The 25,420-nt window shown below is 38.9% G+C and overlaps 1 protein-coding gene across 6 annotated transcripts in view; it reads left to right on the forward strand.

Annotated features, from left to right (window-relative positions):
- Positions 1 to 25,420, forward strand: part of cped1 (cadherin-like and PC-esterase domain containing 1) — a 229,699-nt gene that overhangs the window by 60,662 nt on the left and 143,617 nt on the right. For all 6 annotated transcript variants that reach the window (XM_048549257.2, XM_048549259.2, XM_048549258.2 and 3 more), the window contains exons 5-8: positions 3,923 to 4,079; positions 5,648 to 5,810; positions 8,788 to 8,930; positions 20,780 to 20,852. In XM_048549257.2, the coding sequence (XP_048405214.2) occupies positions 3,923 to 4,079; positions 5,648 to 5,810; positions 8,788 to 8,930; positions 20,780 to 20,852 (536 nt within the window). The remainder of the gene's footprint in view (positions 1 to 3,922; positions 4,080 to 5,647; positions 5,811 to 8,787; positions 8,931 to 20,779; positions 20,853 to 25,420) is intronic.

Raw genomic sequence — 25,420 nt, forward strand, 5'->3', positions numbered from 1 at the left:
AAGCTAAGGCTAATGTGTTGAGGACATAGGTTCAAACTCCCACCAAGGCCGTCATGACAACAGCTACCTGAGTTTGCAGGGCAGCAAGCGCATGTCATATGATCTCCATCTAAACCACAGCAGCTCCAGTAAACAGTCTTCCATCAGACTTGTAACATTACTGAGGCACTGCTTACAGAGAATGCCAGAGACTCAATGGAGCAGGAATCTGCTGTACTCAGTTGAGGCCAGTATTTATACTCCCATCATTGCCCCTTCACCAGCGCCCTTGCAGTTGCTTCCCACCTAACCACTGAGTCTCCCTTAGTGAAATTCGGCCAACTTACAGCACACGTGGCGCAGTATTTTCAACTGTGAGCGATTAGGACAGGAGCACTGCACATATGCAGTTAAAGTTTGCTGAATGTGCATCAAATCAACCAGAGAAGGTTGTTGACTTCATGACCTGCCCGTTTTTGGTGCATACACACACACTAGCTCTGTTTCAAGCTATGATCTAAGATATTGGAGTTTGGAAACAAAATACATAACAGAAGTTCAAAATATATCCATGTTATTTGTACATACATGACTTAATCACCAAACTAAGCCTTTTCAGTAGCTCTATGCCTGGTTAAAAAAAAACCTTCCCGATATACAAGGCTTTGATCGGTCACATATATTTCATCTTAACTGTCTTGTTAGATCATGTTCATGATCTTGAAACCCTATGACCAGGTCCAAGGAGCAAAAGCTTCTGTGTTTAACTTGTGTTATAAATAGAGCATTCAGTGTGCTACTTATAAATATTTAGTGTGCAAGTGTGGGAATATCATTTTATCCTATTCATAAGAGTTCTTCATAACTCACTCAGAACTTTACCATTCCTGAGTTATGTAGCTTTTACTCACGGAATATCTGTGTGGTAAATGTATCTGTTAGGCTTTTTCTACTAAAGAAGAAATGACAGCAGTATGTAGTGAGGTTGATTATGAATTCTGAATTAGGTTAAGGATTATGATAATATTTGCTGGCATCTGCCTAAAGCTATAATTCATTCTTGAAGTTTAAAAATACACGGTTATCACTTGGCTGTCTGTTAGAAGGTCATTTGTGTATTTATAAGAGTTTGATTTAATTTAAAACTTATAAAGGAAAGACACTGTAATGATTGAAGCAAAAGGGAAATATTTGAACGACATACAGTACCCTCCATTTCTGGAACTTTAACTGTCTCAATTTTTATCTTTAGATGTACTGTACTACAGGTTGTATGTGGAAATGCGCCTTTGCCCATGTCCAGCTGTGCCCCAAGTCCCATACTTCAAGAATAAAACAAAAATCAACTGCAGATGCTGGAGATCTGAAACAAAACAAAAACTGCAGGAGAAACTCAGTAGGTCCAGCAGCATCTGTGAAGACAAAGCAAAGTTAGTGGTGTGGCTCCAGTGGCCCCTCAGTTCTTCTGAAGAAGGGTCACTGGACCCGAAATGTTAACTTTGCTTTCTCATGTTTCAGTCTGTGGAGCACTTATTGATATTTTTAATTCTTAATGTTTCTGATTGAAGCTGTATTAATCACAGTAATTCACATGATTCTTGGATTTGGGGAATTCTCTGGCTACTACAGAGCCTGATTCATTCTCCAACATACGTCCATCATATGCCAACATTCTGACATTATGAACTAAAATATGCCATGATGAACCTAAGTGTGTAAACTCATTATAACTAGATAAATAATAAAGGCCTTTCTTCATAGGAACTGACGGGCCACTGGAGCCACACCACTAACTTTGCTTTGTCTCCACAGATGCTGCTGGACCTACTGAGTTTCTCCTGCAGTTTTTGTTTTTGTTTCAGATCCCTAGCATCTGCAGTTGATTTTTTTTATTCCTGAAGTATGGGACTTGGGGCACAGCTAGACATGGGCAAAGGCACATTTCAAGAGCAACTGCTTTGTGGGTCAGAATTCTTCATTTCCAGCACAGATCAGATCAGAACTAACTGATTTACTTTCTATGAGTTTTGTTTTGGGCCCAACCTTGGATATAGGACCCATCATGACAATTGTAGTCCTGTAAGCTTCTCAGACAGCATCAGAGTGAATCTTCATAGAGCTTCCTTTCCTTTTAATGGCAATAGGTTAAAAAGAAACCTGATTCATTCACGCGATGTTGTTGGTTGCTGGCTGGGTCAGCATTTATTGCCCATCCCTAGTTGCCCTTTTAAATTCTTGAACTGCTGCAATCTAACTTTGATAATGTAGTCCCAAAGTGCCAAACAACAATAAAGTTGTGAATTTTTATTGTTGCTCCTTATATATTAAATCGGCTGGCATAGTTACTGCCTAATTGGTTGCACACCCTTTGATTTTCATAGTTTGCTGTTATGCACAAAGTGCACAGTATTTTGTAAAGTCATTAAGACCTTAGGGACTAGGAACTGGAGTAGGCCATTTGGCCTGTCAAGCTTGTTCTGTCATACATTAGGACCACAACATTCTTTGTGTGCACTTTACTGTGTTTTCTCTTAGATTCCCCTAATGACCAAGCATCTATCTATCTCAACCTTAACTGTAAATAAGGCCTCTGCCCTCACTGCTGTCTGCAGTAAGGAGCTCTAAAACTCTCAAAGAGAGGAAAATCACCTCAGTCTTAAATTGGCACCATTTTATTCTTAGACTATGCCCCCCGATTCTAGATTCTCACACGAGGGAAACATTCTTTCAGCATTTACCATGTCAAGCCCCTTAAGAATCCTCTATGATTCATATGTTTCATCTCTCATTATCTAAACTCTAGTGAGCAGAGTCCCAACCTGTTTAGCCTTTCCTCATTTGACAATCCCGCCATCCCAGAGATCATCCTAATGAACCATCCGTAAATGACCCCCAATGAAATATCATCTTTTAAAGAAAGAGACCAAAATTGCTCTCAGTGCTCCAGATGTGATCTCACCAGCACCTAGTACACTTGCAGTAAAACCTCCCTATTCTTATATTCCTTGGAATAAGGGTCAACATTCCATTAGCCTTCCTGACTATCTCCTCCTCCTGTGTGCTAGCTTTCTACGCTACATGTACAGGTCCACCCAAGTCCTTTCTACATTGCAGCATTCTGTTCTTTTTCTCTACTTATTCTGTCCTTTTGTTCACTCTTCCAAAAGGAACAACTTCACTTTTCCCCCACATTATTCTCCATTTGCCAATTCCTTGCACATTTATTTAACCTATCAATAACTCACTGTAAATTGTTTGTATCCCTCTTGCAATCTGCTTTTCCATCAATTATTGTGTCATCTGCAAATTTGGCTACAGAACATTCACTTCTTTCCTCCAAGTCATTAATGTGTTCAAAAGTCTGCTCATTCTTTTTGTGGATGTCTTTGTTGTGATTTAGGCTAATCTCTGAAGAAGCTTCTGGATTCCAATGCATGGGACATATTGCAAAGCAAAGTAATAATATTGTCAGCAGGCAATTAACATATCCCTTCAAAGTTTCACGTTTTGTATGACAAGACAAGCCTAATCCAATGTAGTAATGATGTAATAATAGTACTGGTGTGCGGAGATATGGGGAAGAGCCAGGAGATTGGCATTAGATATTAGAGCCAGTGTACTTAATGGAGCTGGTGCAGGCATCTTGGACCAATTGTTCTTTTTCTGCACTGTAATCATTCTGTTATTCTGTGATTCTAGATCATTTATTGACTGGTTTATGTTGCCCTTGTATTGGAAATTTGTCATACTGATGAACTTCCTGTACTGAATATTATGTACTTGTGAGCAAAGGGTTAGTAAATTGCTGATGGGCATCAAATGATTTGCTTCAACATAAATGACAGTATTTTTAATTCAGGATAGCTGCAGGATTGAAAATATGCCTGATAAAATAGCTTCCAAAGAAACACCATGTAATTTATTTTTGTGCTTTGTCCTTCAGTCCTGCAACCCTTAGCTCTTCCATCTAGTTGCATAGACTATTATGTGGAACCAAAAACAATCAGCAACAGGATTGGGGTTGGAAACTCATTCTCTCCAGATGGAAGCATCCCTCCTCTAAAGCTTCAAGATGTAGACAATGAAATTGATGTGAAACAGTAAGTGCAATCTGAAGAAAATCAACAATATTTTAGTTTAATAAAGTGTTATTTTTTGAGCAGCATCTTCATTCAGTTGTCTTATAAGGTGATAGTAATATATTCCTTCAAGTTCTCCATTTATGAAATGAGTCATCAGGTAGCTGCTAGCATGAGTCTTCAGCATACAGTAGCTTTGAAGTAGAAAAGAAAATACTGCTGTAAACACGCAGCAAATTGAACAGCATCTGTTAAGAGTGAAACAAGAGTTAATGTTTTATGTCAATAACATTTCATTAGAACTGGTATAGACCAGCAACTAATCAGGAAGCAGGCTTTCATTCAATAAATTGTCATCAGTTTCTTAAAATAAAGAAATATCCTACGTGAGATAACAAAGTGTGGAGCTGGATGAACACAGCAGGCCAAGCAGCATCTTCGGAGCACAAAAGCTTTTGTGCTCCTAAGATGCTGCTCGGCCTGCTGTGTACATCCAGCTCCACAATTTGTTATTTTGGATTTTCCAGCATCTGCAGTTCCCATTATCTCTCTCAAATATCCTACATGAGGCTGCTTCATTACCATTCTTGGCTGAAAGCCCAATCATCCATTAGGGTATTAAAACAGCTGAAGCCAAGGACAAACCTGCTTTATTGATGATTGTGGGCATCTGATCTATTCTGCTATTTTCGCAATGCTTATTTACATATGATAAGGAGGTTTCAAGTGCTTGCAGCTTCATCTATTGATACCTTACAAGTGCAATAATACAGACTCTTTATTCAACGATAGTGAACGTTGTTATAAGAAAGTGGGAGGTTATGAATTAATTTTTGAAAGCTTTTTAACACTCAGTATTAAGGTTCATTGGTTCTATTTAGTATGTATAGTGTGCAAATGGACATGGAGGGTATTTGGGGCCAAATGAAACTTCAGCTTTCCCTTTTGAATTTCATGTTATCCATTCACTATTATATTTTTGATTTATAAATTTCGATATTTTCTCCTTTGGTAGAGTTTTTTTTGTCTACTACTGATGTTAAGCTAATGTGTAGGTTTATCATTCCCTGGACACGTTCCATCATTATTCTCAGCCAGATGTATGGTGCCAACTACATGCCAGTCCTTTTGCAATGCATGTTTTCCTTAAAAATTGTAATTTATGCATGATAGCATCCCCGCTACCACTTTCTTTACATTCTTAAAATACAAACCAGTAGCTTCAACTAACTATGTGAAAATTGAAAGATGTAACTCTATCTGTGATATATTTTTATAGCAGCATTAAGGAAGCTTTATTTTGAATCCTATCGTGCTTTAAATATACATTTAAATATTGTGCTCTACGTCCCATATCAAAATGTCCCAAGCTGCAAATCTTATGTATAAAAATTATCAAAATAATATTATCAGAAAAAATCATTTTTAGTAGGCATCCAGTCTGCAATTTTACTCGTGGAAACTCTCTCTCAATGAGAAAAATGTTGCTTAGTTATTCTTTATAGCCAATTAATTTGTCGCCCATTTCCAGTTTAATTTTTTTAAAATGTTTTACCTGAGATTCATTTTAATGTTTTGTTCCTTCCTAGGTACACAGCACTTTCAGGAAAGTCACAGGCTGTTCCTATAGATGGTCTTTCTGCAATTCTTAAAGTGTATGTTTTAGTGACATCGCTGTCTCCCCTACGAGCATTCATTCATTCAACAGGACTTGTCCAAAGTGAACCCAATAAGAAGTTCTTTGTATCCAAGGTATAAATATTTATAGTTTGACTGTAAATGCAATTGTAGCTATATTGTGGACAATTCAGCCAGGTTAAACTCATTGCATAATATGCTCTAAACATGAACAGAATACTTACATGGCAAATTCTCAAATGTTTACTTGAGTGTAAAGTAGAATAGTGTATTTGTTATTCCTGTTTCTTTTTATAGAGGTCTGTCTTTAAATTGATGCAAAACTATTATTGGGTGTTGCAATGGTCTCTGTATGAGCTGTACTCTGTCCTGGTTGTGTCAGTTTGTACTCCAGTAACATTTACTTATGCTTTTATATCAAATATGGTAAGATAGCACATTTTTGGTTAGAAGATCATTGAACAAATGGCTGACTTTACACTGAAGGACAGAGAGTGGATAGTTTACTAGTAAATGTTCCCGTCTACACGGTGCAGGTTTGATTTCCTTATATTTTCTTCATTCACTTTCAGTTTGATTGAAGCAATTACTGCACACAATATAAGGAATTATTAATGAATAAGTTAATATTTTCATGTGTTTAATTTAATAGCCCTGGTCAAGAAAGTGGCTATGACAACCACAATAAATACAGTAAGCTAGACTCAGGAAAATGGTTTTCATTCCTTGTACTTCAATTACCCTTGTTTTGCAAGCTAAAAAAGTTACTTAACTAGATTAGGAAAAGCATCTATTCATACAGTAGTTTTCTTGACCCAAAGGTATCCTAAAGTAGTTTGCAGCAAATTCAACATTTTTGTGACATTGTCACTGCTGTAATATAGAAAAGCAAAGAGGGCATATTTCCCTCAGTATTATCCCACAATCAGCAATGGGATAATGACAAATAATTTGTTTTGATGGTGCTAGTGATGGAATTGATATTGGGTTGGACACTGCAAGCACTCATGGTTCACAGTTGACTATTACAGATCTTTTGTATCCGTCTGTGAGGGTAGTTGAGACACATCAAAAGAAAAGAGGCAGTGCCAGCAGTGTTACACTCCCTCTACACTGCATTGAAGTAATGTCCTCGATTTTAAAAATGGAATCAAATAGGGGAGTTAATTTGTAAATTAAAATAGAAAATGGAAAACCCTGTCTTTTAAAAAAAATCAGCCCTTCTAAAGATCATCAAAAATATAGCGTTCTGTCTAAGTTTATGTAATAGTATGTCGTGGAATTGTCCAGCCTAATCAATAACCTTGGCTCTTCTGGCTTTGCGCTGGAATTTAGCTTAATACAAACAAAAAATGCTGGAGAAACTCAGCAGGTCTGGTAGCATTTGTGGAGAGAAACAGAGTTAATGTTGAATCCAGTATGACTCATCTTTAGAATACGTTCATCATAGATGAACCAGAGATTGGTTTCTTCCGTGTCACATTAAAAGGGAAACAACTTCATCTCCATGAGCAGAAATTAATTTCAAGATGAAATGTTGTCAGCTGTAGGAAAGTAACAAACATTAAGCAATTTTATATTGGTAACAATGAAGCCAAAACTTAATTATTTAAAACAGTAGCAATCTATTGCAGCAGCGACTGAACTGTGATAAAGATGCTGCTTCTCAGTGTCACCAGGTGCCCAGAACATGGAACTGCAGGAAGGCCCAAACCAAGCTTTTTAATGAGAATGAAAGAGCATGTATGATATGTGGACATATAAATTAAGAGAAATAGATCACTCAGCTCTTTGAGCCTTTTCTGCCATTCAAGAAGATCATGGCTGATCTGCTTAGTCCCTATTCCCATCTACCTGAAAAACATTCTCCCCCTTGCTTATCAAGAATCTATGCCTGTCTTGAAAATATAATGTAAAGTTGCTATAATTCCAACTGATATCAGAATAGCTAACATTGTAAACTACTGTTAAAGCTCCACTGCATGCAGTACCTGTTTTAGTGCAATGTGGTGACTTCAATATATTACCAGTTCCCCTTCGACTCTAATCTGCATGCAGAGAAGAAATGAATGGCGATACTCTTAGCAGAGGGTGGGCAGTCATTTGTTGGAAGATGTCAGTACCTATCACGTAACCTTTATGACTTTTACCGTCAGGATTCCATCCAACTTTGAACAATATTGTGGACTAGCATTAAAATCGAGATGTCTGCAGGTGCTTTCACTGTAACTGCAATAATATGAAATTTGACTGACAAATACATTTAGAACATAGAACAGTACAGCACAGTACAGGCCCTTCGACCCACGATGTTGTGCCGACTTATTATCCTACTAAGGTCAAACTACCCTGCATACCCCACATTTTACTATCTTCCATGTGCCTACCTAAGAGTCGCTTAAAAGCCTCTAAAGTATCCGACTCCACTACCAGTGCCAGCAGCACATTCCAGACATTTCTTATGTGTTGGATGGGGAGGAGCTTTGGGATGATGGTGAAAGTTTTGGTATCATCATATGTTCTGTGATTTCAGACGTTAGAATTATTACATGAAATTTGAGAATTTGGTACATCACACTTGATGGTATCTCCCAATCGTTTAGTGACATTTAACGACTGACTCCAAATATATATTCCTAAGGCCCTTCACAAGCATGTTAACAGACAAATATAATATCTCAATATGGTTGAAGATACTGAACTAAAGTGTGCTCTAAGAGGTATATTTTGACAGCATCTTAAAAAGTAGAAAAGGAAAATGATGAGGTTTAAGGAGAGAATTCTGGAATGTAGGGCCTTAGGTGCTGAAGCCACAGCTGCCAATGGTGAAACAAATAGAAGATCTTTGAATCACAATTACTAGGGCATCTTCCTCATAGCTGCTTAGTGAGTAAAGCTTAAACAGTCCCTTTGATTCTGTGGTAATCATGAGATACTTTCTCCAGTAAAATACTAAAAGCTTTACTTTATACACAATTATGTAAGTTCAAAAACTTAGTTCAGTTACATTAAAAAGAAATGCTAAGCATTGATACATCATGAAGCACATGTATAAAACATGGTGTATAATCCAGTGTAAAATCTTTCACAGCTTCGAGCATATTTTGAAAAATACTCTGGAACGAGCGCTTCAGTACAGGCCTATGAGAACATGAAAATGTTAATTACGCAACTTCTATTAATTGCCGAAGTAAATATTGAATCTTCCACTAGAAGTCAAGGAACATCAGAAAGGTGAGCATTCTAATAGTTCATAGGATCAACTAGAGTCCAAGAACTTCTTTGATGATCGTATGAACATATGCAATTACTAAAGTTTAGAAATGATCTATAATCATGTACCACACAAGAATTTAAATATCTCGCACAACGCTGAAAGTTGCTGTTGTTTCGTAGCAGATGTTGATGGCTCATCTGCTGTCAGGTCCTGGAAATTTGAGAATGACTGACTGAATACTGGTATGTCCTGCCTATTGAATTTAGCACTCAAAATTACTGTAAATCTTGTCAATGGAAATAGATTTCCAGCATCTTTATCAGACTACTACTATAAATTTTCACGTAATGTGACTTATGGGGCAACTTATAAATTACTCTCTCTACATTTTGTGTGTAGTACCTCAATCACTGCAGTTCAATATGCCCATTAAAGTCTGGCAATGTTCATGTGTTTGCAATCAAAACCTTACACATAACAGCACTTTTAATTCATTAGGATGGAGATTTTATGTACGGATTTCCTAATACTGTATTTAATGGAGGAGGATGAGAAGGATTTAAAAGTACTTTCAACAGTGCCAGATGGTAACCACTGTAGTCTACTTTGTGTTCATGTTAAACAGAGACAGTATGCCACATGCTCAAATAATACCTGTAATTAATAATAAATGGCTGTCAAAGTGGCAAAAACTGTCAAATGTTATGTCTTTGATTCTTTCGGTCTAATGTAAACAATGTTAGATGTACCAGAAAATTTGCCACCGCAGATGCATCAGATTGGTGAGGAAACCTCAGCGACATCATCTTGTTCGCTGAACAGTAAAAGCACCGTATCAGTTGTAGCCTAGATTAACTGAATTGATAGATTTCCAAAAGGCTGATGGAATCCACATTACCATCCAAGACATTAGGAAGAGTACAATAGCCCAGGAGAACAGAAAGTGGTTTCACCAGGTTGAAACCTGCTTAGCAACCATCATTCATATCAATGCCTGCAGCCAAGTCTTACTTTCAATGTTTATGTGAACTGTGCACTAAATGAGCAATTTCTCTCATGCTCCATCTATACAGATTCATAATTCAGCTTTTTCTGCCTACAAACCGAAGTATAATGGGAAGCAATGAAATTAGAAAGTACAAACCGCTGCATTCCCACCGTGCATCTGTTTGTTTGAAGCCAGCAGGAAATTTAAATTAGGAACGGCAATGTTTTTAGAGCAATCCTGCCCTGTCAGGCTGACCAGTGAAACCTAATGGAACTATCTCAGGGCCACTGAAACAACATTTGGAAGGATAATCAGCAATGTATCATTGATGAGGAGAATTTGTTTGTATGATGAGAGTTACATGATTGAAAAGTAAACATTGAAAGGCTTTTGGTTTAGAAGAAGCTTGAGGGAGTTCCACACTTTGGAAAGTTTTTTTTTGTTTCATTTCAGGTAAAACCTGATTGAGATTAAGTGTAAGAACAGTTTCTTCAGGAGTACCATTTTGTAGTATCTCGATAGATTATGTGTGTCTCCTGCATAATATCAGGAATGGGTATCAACATCTCTTAATGATTATGGACATTTCAACAAGATTTCTTGAAGCAGTGCCATTAGGAAAACATAGAGCAAAAATGATAATGGGAAAGTTCATTCAATTTATTAAGATATGGACTACTCAAAGAAACATAATCAGATCAAGGTTCAGCTTTCATATTGCAAATATTTATACAACTTGTGACTAGTTGGGCATAAAACAATTGACATAGTTTGCTTATCATCCCCAATCGCAAGGTGCAAGTAGATGCAATGATTAGAGGTTATTATCAAGAATGTCCTAAGATTGGAATAAGGGAATTCCTTTGTTACTGTGATAGTAGGAACTGCCGATGCTGGAGAATCTGAGATAACACGGCGTAGAGCTGGATGAGCACAGCAGGCCAAGCAGCATCAGAGGAGCAGGAAAGCTGATGTTTCAGGTTGAAGAAAGGCCTCGGCCCGAAACGTCAGCTTTCTTGCGCCTCTGATGCTGCTTGGCCTGCTGTGTTCATCCACCTCTACACCTTGTTATTTCCTTTGTGATTGTTCCCATTAGCGATGATTCTAAAATGTCCACAAGCTTTTATCCTTTTGAATAAATATATGGGCATGAAATGAAAAGACCATTTAAATTTGTTAAAGAAAAATTCATAAACTAAAGGTCAGAGGCTATGCTATGTTTATTTTTGAATTTCAAAGAGGTATGACCAAAGCATGTGCATTTGCCAAAAAAAATTTGAAAGGTGCTCAACAAACAATGAATACTGTTTTACTGAAAGATGCTGAGTTGGGGATTCAACTAACTATCAGTTATTTTTCAAAGGAGCTGGCTGCCTGTCAATAAAAATATCCAGTGTTTGAGAAAGAGACTTTCAGACATGTATTGCTGTGCAACATGTTGAAAAATACATCTCCAAAAAAGACTCTTGTTCACATTGACCACAATCCTTTGACTTTCTTGGAGATATTTCAGGAGAAGCACATATGCTTACTCCAGTGCAGCTTAACTCTCCAACTGTATAATTTGAAAATCATGCATGTGCCTGGGCAAAAAAAAATTATTGTGACACTTTATCAAGAGCACATGTGAAGGTCTCAGTGCTGTGGTGGCATGAACTTGTGGTTACTATGTTACTCATATGCTTAATGTTGATCCGTTATTATTGTTCCTGAGACATAGAAATAGTGTTAAAGTAATTATTGGGTAATAAAAATGCCTCTTAAAGAAACATAGACAATGGGACTGCAGATGCTGGAGAATCCAAGATAATAAAGTGTGAAGCTGGATGAACACAGCAGGCCAAGCAGCATCTCAGGAGCACAAAAGCTGACATTTCGGGCCTAGACCTTTCATCAGAGAGGGGGATGGGGTGAGGGTTCTGGAATAAATAGGGAGAGAGGGGAAGGTGGACCGGAGATGGAGAGAAAAGAAGATAGGTGGAGAGGAGAGTATAGGTGGGGAGGTAGGGAGGGAATAGGTCAGTCCAGGGAAGACGGACAGGTCAAGGAGGTGGGATGAGGTTAGTAGGTAGGAGATGGAGGTGCGGCTTGGGTTGGGAGGAAGGGATGGATGAGAGGAAGAACAGGTTAGGGAGGCAGAGACAGGCTGGGCTGGTTTTGGGATGTGGTGGAGGAAGGGGAGATTTTGAAGCTGGTGAAGTCCACATTGATACCATTGGGCTGCAGGGTTCCCAAGTTCTTCAAGGACAGCAACTTTCCCCCCACAGTGGTCGAGAACGCCCTTGACCACGTCCCCCGCATTTTGCGCAACACATCCCTCACACCCTGCACCCGCCACAACCGCCCAAAGAGGATCCCCCTCGTTCTCACAGACCACCCCACCAACCTGCGGATACAATGCATCATCCTCCGACACTTCCGCCATCTACAATCCGACCCCACCACCCAAGACATGTTTCCATCCCCACCCTTGTCTGCTTTCCAGAGAGACCACTCTCTCCCTGACTCCCTTGTTCGCTCCACACTGCCCTCCAACCCCACCACACCCGGCACCTTCCCCTGCAACCGCAGGAAGTGCTACACTTGCCCCCACACCTCCTCCCTCACCCCTATCCCAGGCCCCAAGATGACTTTTTCCATATTAAGCAGAGGTTCACCTGCACATCTGCCAATGTGGTATACTGTATCCATTGTACCCGGTGTGGCTTCCTCTACATTGGGGAAACCAAGCGGAGGCTTGGGGACCGCTTTGCAGAACACCTCCGTTCGGTTCGCAATAAACAACTGCACCTCCCAGTCGTGAACCATTTCAACTACCCCTCCCATTCTTTAGATGACATGTCCATCATGGGCTTCCTGCAGAGCCACAATGATGCCACCCGAAGGTTGCAGGAACAGCAACTCATATTCCGCTTGGGAACCCTGCAGCCCAATGGTATCAATGTGGACTTCACCAGCTTCAAAATCTCCCCTTCCCCCACCGCATCCCAAAACCAGCCCAGTTCATCCCCTCCCCCCACTGCATCACACAACCAGCCCATCTCTTCCCCCCCCCCCCCACCCACTGCATCCCAAAACCAGCCCAGCCTATCTCTGCCTCCCTAACCTGTTCTTCCTCTCACCCATCCCTTCCTCCCAACCCAAGCCACATCTCCATTTCCTACCTACTAACCTCATCCCACTTCCTTGACCTGTCCGTCTTCCCTGGACTGACCTATCCCCTCCCTACCTCCCCACCTATACTCTCCTCTCCACCTATCTTCTTTTCTCTCCATCTTCGGTCCGCCTCCCCCTCTCTCCCTATTCATTCCAGAACCCTCACCCCATCCCCCTCTCTGATGAAGGGTCTAGGCCCAAAACGTCAGCTTTTGTGCTCCTGAGACGCTGCTGCGCCTGCTGTGTTCATCTAGCTTCACGCTTTATTATCTTAAAGAAACATTTTCATTCTGCTTTGGAGCAAGTTGTGATGTAAGGTTTAGGATTTATTTGTATGTGTGCATACACATAATATATATCATTCAGTTTAGAGTCTGAATTTTGCACTAGTGTCATGTGGGTTTTAGCTTTTGTGAATGAAGGGTTTAATAATTAACTAGTCAGCCTCTTTTGAGCCATTACTTTTAAAGCAGTATATGAGAGAGGCTAGCTGCTGAAGTGATAATAGGAATTTATTTGCATGGTGAGTGTTCTATGATCAAAGAGAGTAAACACTGAAAGGCATTAGCTTGCTTTTGCTTAGCAGAAACAGGAATTCATTTCTTTCTTGGCCAGTTGTGGGGGCTATGGGAGGTACAGAGTGAGTCAGAATCCCACAGGTCGGAAAGCGTTTTGTATTAGTTTGCAGAAGACCTGTTTGAAGTTGGGTGTTGAAAACAATTTCTCCTTTACAATGGAGCTAATTCAAACCAGCTAGCAAGTAGGGTATCTCAGTATAGCTTGAAAATTCCAGACCAGAAGTGATGTTTAGAAACCTAAAGGAGTTATTTGAAGCGAAGACAATTTAAGCTCAATTGTGAGCCTTTTACTTGATTCATGAATCATACTCCAGACCGAGAACTGGTTAAATAAACAATGAAGTCAAATCTATAGATGTGATAGAAAGTGAAACTCTCACTGGTATTTACAGGGATTGTGTTGGAAAAATATGGTAAGATAAAATCCTATGTGCTTTGAAATCGTTCGAGTTGTGTTTATGTGTAAATAGTTTAGAGTTTGTAATTTTATCTTTATTTCTTTTTCATGATAAACTTCTGTTTTGATATCAGAACTAAATCTGCAGCCTTCACACTTAAGTTTCAATGGAAAACCACCTCATTGGATCATATTGTTTTAATTTATGAAATCAGATTTCATTCTGGGATCTGATTCATTCAGTAGCAACATCAGCTGGGATCATAACAACTCCATCTCTCAGTTTTCACACGTGTTTACATTCGGCAATCCACAGTTCATCCGATTTCCCACTCAGCTCGACAGAAAACTGCTTTCCTTCTCTCCAGAGCTTAGTTACTGAATTCATCCTGCCCTCAAGGCACCACCGTACATTCACAGCAAAGGTGTGCTGTAAATGCTCAGGTCATCAGAAACAAAATCATGCAAGTTTGTGCAAGATAATCAATAGTTGTCATTTTGCATTTAAAATCTGATTGTTAACTATCTCCCCCACCACCCTCCAGGGTTATGGATGTATGACTGCTTGGGGGCTGAAGGGTACACATGTGGCTTATGATACCCACTGTGCAACTCCATAGTGCCTGGGGAAAACAACAAGAATCATATGCATGGGACCATCAGGATGACCGAACTCACCAAATACTGTTGAAGTCAGGTTGAGATCTCACAAACATCCTCAAGCATCCACATTGTAATGGCCTACTGTGAATTACACAGTTTGACCACACAGAAAAACCTTGCAATTGGAGGACTGCCAGTGACATCTGAAGAAGGGCCCAGGCCCGAAATGTCAGCTTTTCTGCTCCTCTGATGCTGCTTGTCCTGCTGTGTTCATCCAGCTCTACACCTTGTTATGCCAGTGACAGCAGTTGTCTGAAAAAAAATGATCGGCGAAGATGGGAGCGTCAGAAGTCACCTCAATAACTTGCAGTGAACTATGCGAGAGATGGATTAATTGATCATTAATTCCTCTGTGCTGCAAAAACTACACAATGTCCTGCTGCATTTTTCAGTATTGAGCTTCCACTATTGAAATTTTTGTGATCGAAAAAGAGACATCAAGAACTTCAATTCAATGCTGACAATGAGACACAGAGGGAGTGTATTAATTTATTTTGACTCCACACTTCAGAGGCCATCAATTTTGTGGTGCAGCATTATGTTGAAAGGAGTGCAAAAACAATGTTTATGTTTTAAAGGATGCTGAAAATCAGAAACAAAAACAGAATTTGCTGGAAAAACTCAGGCAGTCTGGCAGTGTCTGGGGAGAGAAAGCAGAATTAACATTTTGAGTCCATTGGTGTTTATATATATTAATATATTGTGATTAATAGCAAAAAGTTCTAAATCCATCAGAGATGATTTCTCTTTCTTAACAGTTGGATTCTGTTTAACTATGTGATTTTCCAATGTTACCACATCATTACAAATAGATTTGGCTAATGATATTAAGTTAACAATGGGTATCTGTTTTCTCCACCTCCTCTTTTTTGATCAAAGGGGTTCATTTGCTATCCTCAAATTCACAGTTCATTCAAGAATCTAAGAAATACTTGATCAACCAAATGAATGCATCCACTATTTTTGCAATCAGTTCTTTTAAAATCTTAGGGCATAAAACAGCACATCCAGTGGATTTGCTCATTTTTATTCCCACAAGTTTCTTCAATGTTTTCTCTTTGGTTGTTTTAAGTTTTGCACAACAGACCATTCATTCCTCATAATTTCTAATATGCTTAATTGTTTTCTAGAATGAAAACAATTTTTTGGAGTCTTCACCATTTCTTTATTTCCCATTATAATTTCTCCTGTCTGTGTCCAAAAGGACCCATATTCACCTTGTTAATGTCTTCTTTTTAACACACTTATAAAAGATATTACGATGTTATCTTCTCCTGAAACCATTTTCAAATTCTATTCCTTTACCAAATCGTTGGCCATTCTATGCTGATGTTTAATACATGCTAAATAATATTTTAATAATTTTAATATCTCCAGATTTGATATTCTTTATGGAAACATTGTGGTTCTCTACTGATCTCTTAAGTGTTTGCCATTACTGATCTACGTCATGTTTTAAGCCATTTTCCCAATTTCACTCAGTCTACTTGCCTTACAATTCTTTCATACATTGCTTTGTTTAAACTCAAGATCTTAATTTTGGACTTGGCTGCATCACACTCACATTTATTTTTATGGTGGTAACGATTTCAAAATTGACATCATTGAATGTTACTATTTCTCTAAAACTTTTGGCAAATTCTGGAAACCACATACTGCTAAAAATGTAGAAATCCAAAACTTGCTGTCAATGATTTTTTGTGTCGTCATGGGGTACGTTAGTGAAATTCTCCCTCAGCTGACTATATTCAAAGAGAAATCTTTGATCTACCAATGACATGGCCTTTGCACTATTAGTTTATTATTGCAAAGTTATCAAAGTAGTCACAGTTCAAAGCTCATAATTACAGATGAAAATTTTCTTTGGGCTTGGGTAAAAAAAATGTTAGGTTCAGAACATCAAATTTTCTGCACTTTTTAAAGTTTGATTATGATGTTTCATCTAAAATCCATATATATGGGCAAATTGTTTATCTCACCTCGTAAAATTCAATTCCAAGCAAAGGATAATCACTGCATAATACTCCCTCACTTGCTGTCACTGAGAAGACTTGAATGTGATTGGCTGCACACACAATTTGATGGCATCACTGTTTAGAGATTCTTCAAAATTCCTTGACTTGATGCCAGATTCAAATCAATGTTAGAAATGGTGAAATCTATGTGCTAATATTCACTATTATCACAGAAAGGGCACAGCAGACATGTGGAGGCTGTTTAAGGAGCAGTTGTTGCGAGTGATGTATAAATTTGTTCCTCTGAAACAGGTAAGAAGGGGAAAGATTAAGGCGCCTTGGATGACGGGTACAGAGGCGCTTCTTGTCAAAAAGGAAAAGGCAGCATACGTAAGGTGGAGGAAGCAAGGGTCTAACACAGCTTTAGAGGATTACAGGCTTGCTTGGAAGGAGCTCAAAAGTGGACTGAGGAGGGCCAGGAGGGGGCATGAAACAGGTTTGGCAGGAAGGATTAGGGAGAACCCGAAGGCATTTTACTCATACGTGAGGAATAAGAGAATGATCAGGGAGAAGGTAGGGCCGATCAGGGATAGCGTAGGGAACTTGTGCGTGGAGTCTGAACAGCTAGGGAAAGCCCTAAATTAGTTTTTTGCTTTGGTTTTCACTAAGGAAAGGGACCTTGTTGTGAATGAGAACTTTGAGGAGCAGGAAAACAGGCTTGAACAAATCAAGATTGAGGAAGTTGATGTGCTGGAAATTTTGGCAAACATTAAGATTGATAAGTCCCCAGAGCCAGACCAGATCTATCCTAGGTTGCTCCGGGAAGTGAGAAAGGAGGTTGCTAAGCCGCTGGTGAAGATCTTTGCTTCCTCACTCTCTACGGGAGTCATACCGGAAGACTGGAGGGAGGCAAATGTTCCCTTTTTTTCAACAAAGGGAATAGGGAAATCCCTGGAAATTACAGACCAGTCAGTCTTACGTCTGTGGTCAGCAAGGTTTTGGAAAGAATTCTGAGGGATAGGATTTATGACTATTTGGAAAAGCATAGTGTGATTAAAGGGAATCAGCATGGCTTTGTGAGGGGCAGGTCATACCTTAGAAATCCTTTTGAGTTCTTTGAGGAAGTCACGAGACAGGTTGACGAGCAGTGGATGTGGTGTACATGGACTTCAGCAAGGCATTTGATAAGGTTCCCTACGGCAGGCTCATTCATAAAGCGAGGAGGTATGGGATACAAGGTGATTTGGCTGTCTGGATTCAGAATTGGTTAGCTGACAGGAGGCAGAGAGTGGCTGTAGATGGTAAGTATTCTGCCTGGAGGTCAGTGCTGAGTGGTGTCCCGGAGGGCTCTGTTCTTGAGCCTCTGCTCTTTGTAGTTTTTATAAATGACTTGGATGAGGACGTGGAGGGGTGGGTTAGTATGTTTGCTGATGACAGAAAGGTTGGAGGTGCCGTTGATAGTATCGAGGGCTATTACAGGCTTCAGCGAGACATTGACAGAATGCAGAGCTGGGCTGAGAAATGGCAGATGGAGTTTAACCTGGATAAATGCGAAGTGATGCATTTTGGAAGGTCGAACTTAAATGCTGAATATAAGATTAAAGGCAGGATTCTCAGCTGTGTGGAGGAACAGCGGGATCTTGATGTTCAAGTGCATAGCTCCCTCAAAATTGCCACCCAGGTGGATAAGGTTGTTAAAGTATATGGTGTTTTGGCTTTCATTAACAGGGTGATCGAGTTTAAGAGTTGCGAGGTTATGCTGCAGCTCTACAAAACCCTGGTGAGACCACACTTGGAATATTGCGTCCAGTTCTGGTCGCCCTATTATAGGAAAGATGTGGAGGCTTTGGAGAGGGTGCAAAGGAGGTTTACCAGGATGCTGCCTGGACTGGAGGGCTTGTCTTACAAGGAGAGGTTGACCGAGCTTGGACTTTTCTCCCTGGAGAGGAGGAGGAAGAGAGGTGACCTGATCGAGGTGTACAAGGTCATGAGAGGCATTGATAGAGTCGATAGCCAGAGACTTTTCCCCAGGGCAGGATTGACTGTCACGAGGGGTCATAGTTTTAAAGTGTCAGGAGGAAGGTATAGAGGAGACGTCAGAGGGAGGTTCTTCACCCAGAGAGTTGTGAGCGCATGGAATAATTTGCCAGTGGAAGCGGAGTCATTAGTGACATTTAAGCGACTGCTGGACATACACATGGACAGCAGTGAATTGATGGGTATGTTGGTTAGGTTATTTTATTTTTGGATTAGGATTATTCCATGGCACAATATCGTGGGCCGAAGGGCCTGTACTGTGCTGCACTTTTCTATGTTCTATTATAATCACACTTTTCAGAGGATATTTTACATTAAGGTTCTTAATCAAACTTGCATCACTACAACATGCTATGTCTATAATAGACTCTTCCTTAAAGGGTTCCTCAACATAGTTCTAACAGACTCCATTCGATTCCATGGTTCAGTTGCCACTGTCTTATCCAGTCCCTAGAAGGCTACATTTCTGCAACTCCATTACCTTTGCTATATATTTTTCTAATTTCCTGGTGTAATTAGAAGGACCATGTAAGAAGGCTTAAAAAATACAAAAAATACAACATATAAATGTTACTATTATTACATTAACCAGGAGCTATTTCAAAGTTTGCTGCACATAAATGACACTTCCGTTGTGTGACATTAATCTGTGCCCGACACAGTTGATGATGAAGGAGACAGAAAAGAATGCTCCTCAGAGACCAATCTGCCATTTTCAAGCCAATTTGATGTCTTCCTTATTGCAGTCACACAGGCTCCAAGGGAATATAACACAAGACTAAAGCAGCTATTAAGATACTTATAGATCATGTAAACAACAGTACCTTGTATGACAGTTGCTGTTCTCGGGCTTCCAAGATTACTGATACCTATTGCATTCACTGCAGCATTGCTACATTTAAAGGTTTAACAGTGAATACATGCCTAGATTGAGGCCATGGCAAGTATTATGCAAGGTTGATAAAATTAGTAAGTTTTGGGACTCATGTCAAACAGGGTCCCATAGGGGTCTGTGCTGGACCCTCACTTTTTACAGCTTGTATCTATGACTTAATGAGGGAATTGAAGGCATATTGGCTAAATTGGCAAATTATGTAAAGACAGGTAGAAAAATAATTTGCAGAGAGTACAAAAGAAAGTTGCTGATGGATATAGTTTGAGTGGGAAGAATCTGGCAGATGGAGTATAAGGTTGGAAAATGTGAAGTTGTATATTTTGGCAGGAAGAAAAAAAAGCAGGGTATTATTTAAATGGAGAATAATGGAATTCCAAGGTGCAGACACAAAAGATTAGCTTGCTGGGACATAACCAGGAAGGCTGTTGAGGTACGATCCTTTATTGCAAGAGGAATTGAAGATAAAATTAAGCATGCTATGCTTCTACTATACACGTGAAACCCCATCTCAAATGCAATTTTTGTCACCTTATTTACCCAAGGATGTAAATCTATTTGAGACAGCTCATTAGATGGTTTACTAAATTGGACAAGTCAGAAGTTTTGAGGAAACATTAGTCAGCCAGAGTTTAGAAAAGCAGGCAGTGATTTGATTGAAGTTTATAAGGTCCTGAATGATCTTGACAAAGTGGACATCAAAGTTATGTTTACTAATGTAGGTCAGAGCAGAACTAACTGACACAGTTTTAAACTGAAGGGTCACTCTTTTAGGACAGAGAAGAGAGGTTATTTTTTTCCTTGAAGGTTATGCATCTTCAAAATTCTGCCTCAGAAGGCAGTGGAGATGATATCATTGAATGAATATTTTTAAGGTAGAAGTAAATATATGCTTGTTGGGCAAAGGAATCAAAGGTTATAGGGGATAGAAAGGCATGTGGGACTTGTAACACTAACAGATGAGCAATGAGCCAAACAGCTTGATGCCTACATGGCCTACTTCTGCTCCTAATTCATACATTGAAATGCATGTGGTACAAGTACATTTTATCAATCTGTAAGAAAAGATACTCTTGTGTTTAGATCATCCAAAACATAAAATCATGACTTTTCTATGTAGTTTGAACTCTGAGTATATTTGGTTTTGTACACTTTGTACAGTACTGATTAAATGTACTGATGTTAATTTAACTCTTTCAGATGTTGTTCATGTTTTCAGCTGCTGGCCTTTGATGTTGGCTTTGGTGCATCTGCCTACCCTGTGATTGTTGAGGTATGAACAAGTCAACATTATATAAAAACCTGCCTTCCTACAATCTTTTGTTAAAGTTAAATAGAACTAAGTTTTCTTGTACTTGAAAATGCTGCATACAAAAGCTATTATTGCATGAAATGGGATTCTGTAGCATTTTCGTTGCTGATATAACTCAGGTTATAGAGATTGTGCTACATTCATAACCTGATTAAAATAGTGTAACGAGATACTTTTCATAAAACCATATGAAATGGGAGCAGCAGTAAGCTATTCGACCTATCAAGCCTGCTCCCCAATGCAAAAACATCTTGGGTTTTCTGATTGTGGCTTTAAATCTACTTTCAGTTTGTTCTCCATAGCCCTCAACTCCCATGTGGATCAGAAATCAGTCCAACTTGGAATTAATCAATGTCCAAGCCTCCATTGCTTCCAGAGGAAAAGAATTTCAAAGACTAACAGTCCTCTGAGAGAAGGAATTTTTCCAAGCTTCGGACTCAAGTGGGAGACCTATTTTGAGATTATGTCCCCTATTTCCAGATGCCCACTTAAGAGGAAACATTCTGTCAGCAACCACCCTCTGAAGATCCTTGGGATCTTATATGTTTCAATAAGATCACTTCCAATGAGTGTATGTTCAACCTTTCCTCATAAACCAAGCGCTTGATCCAAGGAATCAACCTTGTGAATTTCCTCTGAACTACCTCCAATGGAAGTATATCCTCATTAGGAAAACCAAAACCATGCACAGCATGCCAAGTACAATTTTGTTATTGTTTTGTACAGTTTTACCAAGCCTTCCCTAGTTTAATGCTTCATCCTCCTTGTAAGCACAGGACAAAATTAATTTGCTTTCTTAATTACTTGCTGTTTCAACAGGTTAATTTTTTGTGATTCATGTGCAACAATACTCAAACCTCTCTGTGAGACAGCATTCTGTTGTCTTCCTCTCCATTGAGACAATATTCTGCTAATCTATTCTTGACAAAGTGGACATCTTCACATTTTCCCACATTGTGCCCCGTCTGCAAGTTTTTTGGCCTCCTTGCTTAATGCGTCTATATCACTTTGCTCATTTTCTGTGTCCTCCAAAACTTGCTTTTGTACCTAACTTTGAATAATCAGCCAGTCTCAATACAATACAATCGGTCATTTTATCTGAGTCATTACTATAGTATTGCTGAAGAAAAAACAGTTGTCAAAGAGTATCATCTTTCACTCATTAGGATAACTCACAAGAATATTAAGTTAAGCGCAAAACCAGCACTTGCACTGTATGAATGGTAAGTGCTGATTAGTTGACAAATTGATTATGCTTGGTGGAATTGTCAGTTAGAATCCTATCACAGACATTTCTAAATCAACATGTTCAGGCATATGATCTCTGGAGTAGGTGGGACCTTAACCTAGAGGTTCATGGCTCAGAGCTGGAATGCTACCACTGCTCTACAAGAACCCTTTCCAATGCCCATTGCATACTCTCTACAATGTTCCTCCAGTGGATATATAATGAGTGGCAATGCACAAACGCTTGTTTTCTGTTTGTACTCATTTTAAAAATTCTGCCACTCATCACAGTTGGCACAACATTATCCACCATTAGATGTGATTCCACAAATGAGCAATATTTGTTGGATAATACTGAGTGTGTGAAGAATTATACTGACACTAATTTAGAATTGTCAAGCTCACAGTCTGGCGTACTTAGTATGTACTGGAAGCTGCATACATTAAAACAGAGCCCTGTTCTTTGCAGATAGAAAATGTACACACAATGTACATGTTTTAACTCAACAAAATATGTCACAGCCGTTTGTTGATTAATTTCTCAGGGCAATACCTTGATCAATCAGTTAATGTGTCTAGTTAAAACTTTAAGTTTGACTGTTAACTGTTAATCATTATTAACTGGTACATTCTCCATGGAAACACCTAGGCCAATTTTACCAACCAATCACCACCCGCCTTTCACACAGTGTAAATATTTTTTTTCCCTTTAAATTTATATTTCTTCAAATTGTCCTGATAAGTGACAAGCAGATAACGCCTGATAAAATGTAAGATAACAAAGTGTGGAGCTGGATGAACACAACAGGCCAGGCAGCATCTTAGGAGCACAAAAGCTGATGTTTCGGGCCTAGACCCTTCTTCAGAAAAGCTTTTCTGATGAATGGTCTAGGCCCAAAACATCAGTTTTTGTGCTCCTAAGATGCTGCTTGGCCTGCTGAGTTCATCCAGCTCCACCCTTAGTTATTATGGATTCTCCAGCTTCTGCAGTTCCCATGATCTCTGATAAAGTGTTCCTTTTTTTTCAGCAATACTCAAGTTCAGTATGACCAAAAGACTATTCATGACTACAAATTATGAATAGTTGAGGACTCAGCACTGGTCCTCGTGGGATTCTACTACTTAAATGTTTGTCAAGTGAATGTGACCCATTTCCTGTTAGCCAACTTTCTATCCATGTTAATATATCATCTCCAACATCATGACTTCTTATCTTGTGCAATAAATTTTTACTTGACACCATATCTGAATGCTATTTGGAAATCTAAATACAGTACATCTACTGGCTACTCCTTTTCCACTTTAATTGCTGCATCCTCAAAAACTCTAACTTTTCAACCATGCTGATTTCCTTTCAAATAAATCAATGATCTCCTTAATTGATTCTAGCATTTCCCCAATGGCAATTATCAGACGGAGTGCTTTGTGGCTTCCTAGTTTCTGCCTCCCTCTTTTCTTGAAGACTGGTGTTACATTTGTTGGCTCCCAATCCAGAACTGAGGAATTTTAGATGATTACAACCAAGCACTATGACTACATCCATCTACTTTAAGACATTATGATACAGGCTGTCAGATGCAAGGGCTTTACCAGCTTTTCAGAATATTAGATTTTCTAAGTACCTTTTCTGTTTAATTTATTCCTTTTTGGGATGAGGGTGTCACATGATCCACCAGCAGCCTGGCAATTAAGTGACAACTATGTTGCTGTGGATCTGGAGTAACATGTCAGACAAGTCAAATTTCACTATCTGTCATGGTGGAATTCAAACTCACGTCCCCCAGGGGCTCTAGATCATTAGTCCAGTGATATTGCCATGATGTCACGGTTGTGAGTAGTCTGTTGTGAATACATAAACAAAATACTTGATCAAAATTTTGATCATTCATTTGTTCCCATCGCAATTTGTCTTCTAAGAGATCAATGCTTAGTTTAGCTACTCCCTTCCTTTTTATACGCTTGTAGATGCTTTTACAGTGAGTTTTATATTTCCTATTAGTTTTCTTTCATAATCTAATTTGCCCACCTTTATTCTTTTAATTAAACTTTTATCATTTTGAATTGTTTTCTCAATCTGTGGGCTCCCAATAATCTTTGCAACATTGTATATCTTTTCTTCCAGTACAAATTCTATCCTCAAGTTCCTGCATTATGCAGGTATGCATGGTTCATCCCTCTTTGAAGAAATATGTCTTGGTTCAGAGTTATGAAATATTTCCTTAAAGTCTGCCACAGCTTTTCTCTCTTACCATTTAATCTAATTGTATGTTCAACTTTGGCCAACTCTGTCTGCATACCTTATAATGCATTTATTTAAGTTACAAACACTAATTTCAGATCCAAATTCCTCACCATCAAAATGAATGACATTCTATTATGACCATTCTTTCCTAAAGAATCCTTTACAAGGCAATCATTGAATAATTTTGTCTAATTACATTTTATTAGGCCCAAATTAGTCTGATCCCAGGTTAGCTCCATAATATGTTCTTCTAGAAATTCTCCAGGATACACTCCATAAACTCAACCTCAGTTACGTTTTTGTCAATTTGATCTGTCCAATAAATCTGAAAATTAAAATCTCCTGCAAATATTGCTGTAGTTTTCTTAAAAACTGCAATTATTTCTGGATTTATCCTCTGTCCCACAGTCTAGGTCACGTCAGGGCCCAATAAAACCCTCTCACAAGTGAAGTATTTCCTTTGCGATTTCATATCAAATTGAAATTCTACATTTTGTTCCACTGAACCAAGATCATTTCTCACTACTGTACTGATCTATCCTGTATTAGCAGAGCATCCTCGCTTTCTTGTCTATTTTTCCAAAATGGCACATGCCTATTGAATGTTTAGATTTCAGTCATGGCCGCTTTGCAACTCCCTCTAATTGCTAATGTAGCACATTTTTTTAGTGCAATTAATTCATGCATTTTTAAAGAACCTTAAAGTCTATCTTTTAATCACCTTTTTTACCCTGACTCAATACACCCTTGAAGGAATGCTCTGTTCTCTCCATTCGTATTGTTGTTATCATAATCCTCATTATTGCTCCACCACTTTAATTTTCCTAATCACCACTCACATGAGCTTTCCCACTATTATTTAGTTTAAATAACGGACTCTCTGCAGACATATTTTTGCCATTTGCCAGGACATTGTTGTTACAATGGTTCAGGTGAAAGCTGGTAAATCTCCTTCTTTTCCTAGTACTGGTGCCAATGCCCTATGAATCAAAACCCATTTCTTCCACAATTTTCGAACCAGAAGTTTAACTCTCTAATCTGATTTGCTCTTTGTGGCTCA

The sequence above is a fragment of the Stegostoma tigrinum genome, chromosome 18, assembly GCF_030684315.1.
Source record: "Stegostoma tigrinum isolate sSteTig4 chromosome 18, sSteTig4.hap1, whole genome shotgun sequence".
Lineage (NCBI taxonomy): Eukaryota > Metazoa > Chordata > Chondrichthyes > Orectolobiformes > Stegostomatidae > Stegostoma > Stegostoma tigrinum.